The sequence below is a fragment of the Sinocyclocheilus rhinocerous genome, unplaced genomic scaffold (genome assembly GCF_001515625.1).
Source record: "Sinocyclocheilus rhinocerous isolate Xijiao unplaced genomic scaffold, SAMN03320098_v1.1 scaffold619, whole genome shotgun sequence".
NCBI lineage: Eukaryota > Metazoa > Chordata > Actinopteri > Cypriniformes > Cyprinidae > Sinocyclocheilus > Sinocyclocheilus rhinocerous.
In genome coordinates this window covers 150980-158670 of record NW_015636051.1, presented here as the reverse complement: position 1 = coordinate 158670, position 7691 = coordinate 150980, and the positions used below count along the sequence as shown (strand labels likewise).

At 39.5% G+C, this 7691-nt stretch overlaps 1 protein-coding gene across 2 annotated transcripts in view; it reads left to right on the top strand.

The window, feature by feature from the left end:
- Positions 1-7691, top strand: part of cntn5 (contactin 5) — a 200301-nt gene that overhangs the window by 48707 nt on the left and 143903 nt on the right. For both annotated transcript variants that reach the window (XM_016562234.1, XM_016562233.1), the window contains exon 2: positions 6134-6337. In XM_016562234.1, the coding sequence (XP_016417720.1) occupies positions 6134-6337 (204 nt within the window). The remainder of the gene's footprint in view (positions 1-6133; positions 6338-7691) is intronic.

Genomic DNA, 7691 nt, shown 5'->3' with positions numbered 1-7691 from the left:
TAATTATGCATTCTTTATAGCAACTTGTTTACCACATTCTTGATTCTTTCAAGCAGACATATTTATTTCTGTAAATAAATTTAGATTAATCTTTATGGCTACTAAAGTTTTTCAGTCAAGAGCAGTGAGTGATTTTCTGTTTTTCTTTCGTTGCTTGATTAACATCAATGACTCAGACAATTGCAACTAAATGCTAGGCTTAAAAAAATGACTGCTGTCCCTTTAAAACCGAATGCACAGCTGCTATGGATGCAATGTACTGATACACGTTCTCCCTACTGTTTACGTTCACTTAAGACGTAATCAACTGTGTTTACGTGAATACTCGTCAAAATGGACAATTCAACATCATTTTGTGTGTAATTCTCCGTTCATGCGACGCGAAAGCACGGACACTACGTCCATGTTTTTATACAGTCTATGATTTTAGCTTATGTCCTGCCAGTTCATATGTACACATCTAACCTCATAACCACGCAGCAGATTCGTTCTGAAATTGAATGACTCTCTTCCCAAATCGTCCCTCCCTAACATTTCCGTCTCGTTTTTATTCGTTGACAAAAATGTCAATATATTTTCTTCATAGTTTTTGTCATTCAAAAAGAGTTTTAGTTTGTTATCGTCTCGTTGTCGTCAGTGAAAAATATGTAGTTGACGACCATTATGACGAAAATTATTCGTCAACGAAATTGACACTGCTAACGATAAAAGTAAATCTGAATTGTGACCTTGACGAACATTATCTGTAAGACCTCAGGGGTAAAACAAATGATAAAAATTTATGATCTGTCCATCTTAAATTACACGGTACAACGGGGATGGGCAACTCCAGTACTGGAGGCCCACTACAGGGATGGAGTTTAGATCCATCCCTAATCAAACACACCTGAAAAATCAAATCAAAGTCTTCAGGAATACTGCAGGTGTGTTTGTTTAACAATGGAGCTAAACTCTGTAGGACAGTGGCCCTCCAGTACCGAAGTTGCCCATCCCTGCATAACAGCCCAATGGGGGTGCACAATCCATTTCTGACTATCCTGCAGAGTTCAGTTACAACCTTGCTCCAACACATCTTAACCCTCTACCGCATGGTGTAGCCATATGGCAACATACTCTTTGTGTTCATTTCCTTGCCACTGTCTCTTTAAGAGAACATTCTCGTATTTTTTGTTGGAAAGAGAAGACCTTAGTTTAGCCAATGATGTGCTTTGATTAAGTCACATGACATGCAGTTTTTTTTTCTGTGGCGAGATTTCTGACAGACTGACGTCTCTTGTCGGTAGTTGCTGAAAGCAAACTAAAACGTCAGTAACAAGCAAGGACCAGTCCATGTCACTTCTACAAAAAAATCTAAAACATCACTGCTATGATGTTATGCTGACATATTCACCTCTCAAAAAAGTTTTTATAAAATTCGTTTTTGGTAAATCATTCAAATGTATGTGTTGCCAAGCGGCAACACTGTGCAATAGTGGAATGACATTATTACAATAGTTTAGCTAGCTAGCAAGGTCAACTGCAATCTGTTAAGCTGTAACAATAACAACATTAATACTAGTGAAATAATGTTGATTAGTCGTATTTGCCATTGTCTGTCGTCGTGTATTGAATGTATTTATCCCGCTGTTGGTGAGTCTAGTCTGTTCGTGTCAAGTCTGTTCATGCCTCGTCAAGTCAAGTCGTTGTTCAAATCCCTCAGCCTGGATTCTCTTTCCACAATGTTAATTTTCTTGCCTTTTCTTGGTCATCCCAAGGCAGATTGTTTTGCTTAGAACCCGAAAAAGCAAAGTACTTCCATAATTAAAAACGTCTTTGACTTCAAAGCTTAATTCCACAAAATCAAGTAGGACTTAAAAAGTTCAGAATCCACAACAAACCACTTCAGAAACAGTCAAACGGAATGTCGTACACAATCCTACATGCTTCTGTTGAAGTTTTTAAAGGTATTCCATGAATGTTTAATCAACTACATTTCATATGCTACGATTTAAAGCCCCCAACATAGTAACATGCCCATGAGATCCTCTTCCACATGTAAAGAGCTGGATCTGACTGTCTGGATTTCTCTACTCCTCCCTCTCCTGCCAGCTTCTTTCACACAATTCTTGCTGCTTGCCTGTCCATCAAGCATTCAGCCAGCCATCCATCTATTCATCTTTCTATCCATCAAATTCGGTAACTGCCTATATTTATATATGTATGGGTGCTTTTCTGTTGATTTCTGTGTAGGCAGCTGTCTAGACACCTGTCTGCCATTTTTGGATCAGTTTCCTCTTTTCTTTAAGCATTTGAAAGCTGAGAGTAACATTTCTTTGTGGGTTTTTCTGCCTGAATGGGAATGCATTCACATTTGAGACTTTTTTTATGCGAGAAAAGGAGCCCTCGGTTTTTCTATGTGAGAACGGAAGCCCTCATATTCTAAAGGTTCAGGACACAAAAGGTCATATCTTGCAAGTATTAAAAGGCCTGTCTTTAATTAGGACCTCATAAATGTCAGCACACTTTTTTCCTCGAGTGCCTCTCTGCACAAATACAGATCCACGTTTTGGGCAGGCTTTCATTTCTAGAGGTTACTTCCCCTCTCTCCGGGCGAGATGGTCTATAAACGATTGAAGAATGAAGCATTTAAGTTGTCATTTGTGAGGTTGTCCTCATTACTGAGCGTCACATCTGTGAGTTTAGTCAGATGGCTTGGTGCATTGGAGCTTAGTTACTTTGCTAAAGTTCTAATTGGCAGACAGCAGAATAAGGAGATTTCAGCAGGCGTACAATGACTCTTTAATTAAGATATTCAATAAGGCCTTCCTCTTTTAGCACCGTTTTTAACACAAATGGGCAATTTAGAATCATTTGTAGCAATTGTAAATCCACAGCATTGATTGACGTGATATAATAGAGATATAATTAGCTCTGTGTTTTCTCTGCGTAAATACTAAGCATTTGCTATCAGAATTAATTTCATTCTGTGTGAGTGGCATTTGCAATAGAACATGGCAATGTTCATGACACGTATAACTTATTGCAACTCTAATTTTTCCGTGATGAGAAAAAGCAACAACATAAGAACAAGGTGTCAAACTGTTAACCTGTCTTTTCCTTTGTTTCACAAGTGCGCATTTGTGTTTCAGATAAAAAAAGAGACTTGCTTATTGCAGAAATTAACTCTATTTAGCAGATCATTTGTTTAGTTAATTAATAAAACTGATAATTACTTTATATATATATATATATATATATATATATAAATACATGTAATTTCATGTAACATTGAATACACTACAGAAGTTTGGGGTCATTCAGAAGTCAGAAGTCAGAAGGAGCTTTATTGCCAAGTATGTTTGCACACACAAGGAATTTGTCTTGGCGACGGGAGCTTCCAGTGCCGAAGAAGTACAGACATAGTGCAAACATACTTGATAGTGCAGACATACATAGGAATTACACAGTAGAAATGAAATATAAGACTGATATAATAAAAACAGAAAATTAAATAATGCTATATAATACAGAAGTAGAAATACAGAGGAAAAAACATAATTGTTTTATTGAATTGTGACTGACTGTTCTGGTGGTCGGTGCTTTGTAGCGCCAACCAGAGGGCGACAGTTGAAAGAGAGAGTGGGCTGGGTGTGAGGGGTCCAAAATGATATTCTTAGGCATTTTCTTGACTCTGGAAGAGGGCTGTGCGATATGACGATATATATCGAATGGACGAAATAAAAATATATCGTTTATTTTGTGATAGATAGATAGATAGATAGATAGATAGAATTAACACAGTGAAGACTAATTAATGTACACAATGTATGTAGCATTTCTTATTTATTGTAGTTTTTTGTCCTATTGCTTGCAACTAGTTTCTTATCCTTATTTCATCACTGACTGTTTCTTCAGTGAGCTTGAGTTTTGTTTTTGTTTTTTGTCTCTTTTTAGGCTTGTATTAGTTTGATATTGACATTGGTGACAATGGTTATGAAAATTCTATGGTATCAAATATTTTAATATCATAAAAACCTTTTTGAAAGAAAAAATAACTATATCATGATATATATCGTTATCGTGATATAAAATTTTGGTCATATTGCCCACCCCTACTCTGGAGGTGTAAAGATCTTGGAGGTTCGGCAGGGGGAACCAATAATCTTCTCAGCAGTCCTGACTGTTCGTTGTAGTCTCTTGAAGTCTGATTTGGAAGCTGAACCAAACCAGATGGTTATGGATGAAGACAGGACGGACTCAATGATGGCCGAGTAGAACTCTTTCAGCAGCTCCTGTGGCAAGGTGAACTTCCTCAGCTGGCGAATGAAGTACAGTCTCTGCTGGGCCTTTTTAGCAATGGAGTCTATATGAGTTTCCCATTTCAGATGCTCAGATACTGAATGACTCTCCTGCAGCCACAGTGCTGTTCATGATGGTGAGTGGGGGAGTGCACGGGGGTTTCTCCTGAAGTCCACTATCATCTCCACTGTTCTGAGCGTGTTCAGCTCCAGGTTGTTGTGACTGCACCAGACAAGACATCTCTTTAACCTCATGTCTGTAAGCAGACTCGTCTCCATTGTGTATGAGGCCGATGATGGTAGTATCATCTGTAAATTTCAGGAGCTTGACTGAGGGGTCCTTTGCAATGCATTCGTTCGAATACAGCGAGTAGAGCAATGGGGAGAGCACACATCCCTGAGGGGTGCCAGTGCTGATCGTGAGAGTCCTGGATGTGAGTTTACCCAGCCTCACTAGCTGCTGCCCGTCTGTCAGGAAGCTGGTGATCACCTGACAGATTGGGGTGGGCACAGAGAGCTGGGTCAGTTTCTCTGAGAGAAAGTCGGGCATGATGGTATTGAAGGCCGAACTGAAGTCTACAAACACGATCCTTGCGTAAGTCCCAAGTCTATCTAGATGTTGCAGAATATAATGCAGTCCCATGTTGACTGCATCATCCACAGACCTGTTTGCTCTGTACGCAAGAGGATCCAGCAAGGGTCCAGTGATGTCTTTCAGATAGGCCAACACCAGTCTCTCAAATGACTGCATGACCACAGACAAGAGAGCGACAGGTCTGTAGTCGTTAAGTCCAGTGATTTTGAGTTTTTTGGGGACTGGAATGATATTGGACCATTTGAAGCAACAGGGAACTTCACACAGCTCCAGAGATCCGTTGAAGATCTGTATAAGACTTTTACTGTAAGAGAGCGCAGACTTTTAAACAGGCAGGTGAAACACCGTCTGGGTCTGAAGCTTTCTTAGTCTTCTTTTTTTCTGAAAAAAACTTTCTAAAATGACTTTGTTATTGCAGTAACTATATAATTAAATTTTTAGAATAATTTTTTTGCTAAGGTGTTCTGAGATGTTTCTAGAGCAATGCCAGATGTGATGATGAGTCAACGTTCAAATCTCTGTGCTATTCTGATATTATATTCCCTCCTTCAGTGCCTGTAGGATTTTTATACCTATTTCTTGTCCAACAAATAAAAATTGTATGTCTGACTGCTTTCACAGACTCCTCAGCACACAATCTCAACTTTGTTGCATGTCATTTGTTGTGTTGTTGTAACGTGAGACAACTAACCTCCCACGACCGCCAATCAGATGGTCAGATGAATTTCTGACATGTAAGAAATTTAGGTTGCCCCTCATGAGGGTATCGGATAGTTAGTATAAGCAATTTAACCGATTGCCCTGAACTCTGAACCCTGAGTGTTTTTTCCTCACTGTGCCTGCGTGAAAACAGAAATTAAGCCATGGTGACACGTGTGTGGTATGGACGGGAGTGATGGAGGCTATACAGTCTGGGTTTGTCGGTTCCCAAATGATTATTTCACACATATAATGTGAGCAGTCAAGTCGCAGCTCAACGATCGGACCGTATAGTGTGAGCACATAAATCGTGAGCTTTGGCTTAACATCACATGCAATTTAATTGTACAGTGAGAGTTATTTAACAAAAAAATCATTGCTGAAATTGTAAAGTGTATATCAGGTTTTATGTGCCGAAGTTACTACGTACCATAGGTTTAGGAGTTTGTTCAAATCCTTAACACTATACATGAGCAATAGTGATCCATGCAAGTATATCTTAGAGCCTGGCAATATGAGTTTGAATTGTTAGATGTAACAGCGCTGTCTGTCTTCTTTTCAGATTTTGCTAGAGCCATTGCCGGGAGACCTGTATCATACGCTGCAGTGCTGCGGATGAAGGCAGACAGTTCCTCGTCCTCCTCGCTAAACTCCAGGATGAGGTTAAGGAACAACCATGGAGTGGGATCGTCTAGCCAGGACTGGCCTCCGTTCTCCAGACAAAGATACTCGGCCCTCAGCTCACAGGAGGACTACAGGAGCGAAGGTGAGAATGAGGCTGAATCACACAATCCCATGCCAATTCATAGACTTTCATGCTGAGCACTTACAAACTCACTCTCACTGATCTGTGTTCTCATTACACTAGGGCGAAAGAGTTCTGGTTTTACTTCTAACTGACTTTAGAAGTTTGACCTCACAGTGAGTGGCTCAAATAGTAATAGGAGTTGAACATTGACTTGAATATGCCTTTTCTGTTCTGTGCTTTGGACCATGTTTCAATCAAAAGGCCAGACTTAACTTGACTAGCAAATGTACAAGACCAATTGAGCTCTGTTTGCTCACACTCAACAGGCATCCTTCTTACCTTGTTTCAAAGATCATTGCTAGTCAACAGAATGAAGTGTGTTTTGGACATCTGCAGGACTACCTTGGTCAAACACCTTTTCCAGATGGGTTTTGATGGTCCACCAGCTAGACTTGCCCCATACCAGCACTAACCAGCAAGGCATTAAGAGCCTGATTTGAGTTTTTGGTGTCTAACATACAAGGACAATGTATCAGAGTCTTGTGTAACATTGAAAGTGACTTAGACGTTTCACCAATGAATCATGTCTCTGTTCAGTTAGAGTTGACAGAGACCCCGGCCAAACAGAAATTGAGCAAGGATCACTGAAACATCACAGCACTTCCCAAACTCCCAGCCTTCTGTCAGCCTGACAACTGATGGATTGACAGCTGAGAAATGTGTGTATATATATATATATATATACAGGTATATATTTATGTATTTATTTATTTCACAAGAGAACGAGAAAGCTGCATTATAAAAGAGACCTTTACAAATAAAATAAGTTCTGTCAAAGTTCCTTTTGGTTCGTGGGGCATGAATCCATTTGTTTTAACTTCAGAAACAAATTATTCTGCTGCTGTAGACTTTTTAGGTTATTTGAAGGACATCTGTTAGCGCTGTGGTTGACATGGTTTGTGGTTGGTTAAAGCTGATCTTTAGCTATTATTACACCTGGTTGAGGTGGTTAATCTAATCTAATCTAATCTAATATATCTATCTATCAACCTGGTCTCATAAAAATACATACATCTGGGTAATTTTCTGCAACACCGTTTTAACGTACCTTACTGCACGTTTCGCCGCAGTTTCAAAGAGAAATGTCCACTGAGTGGCGCTAAAACACGGGTTCAATAAGTGAATCCTTGCACATTTTTATTACATTGATATAGGTACGTATTGCTGTGTTTTTATTACGTTTCTTCAGGTACGTATTGCGGCGATTCAGAATTCAAAATATCCGGGGACTGTCGCTAAAACTTAATGCTCTGTCGTGTTGGAAATATGCCCTACACCAAACCCAACCCTAAACCTACCCGATAGTGTTAAC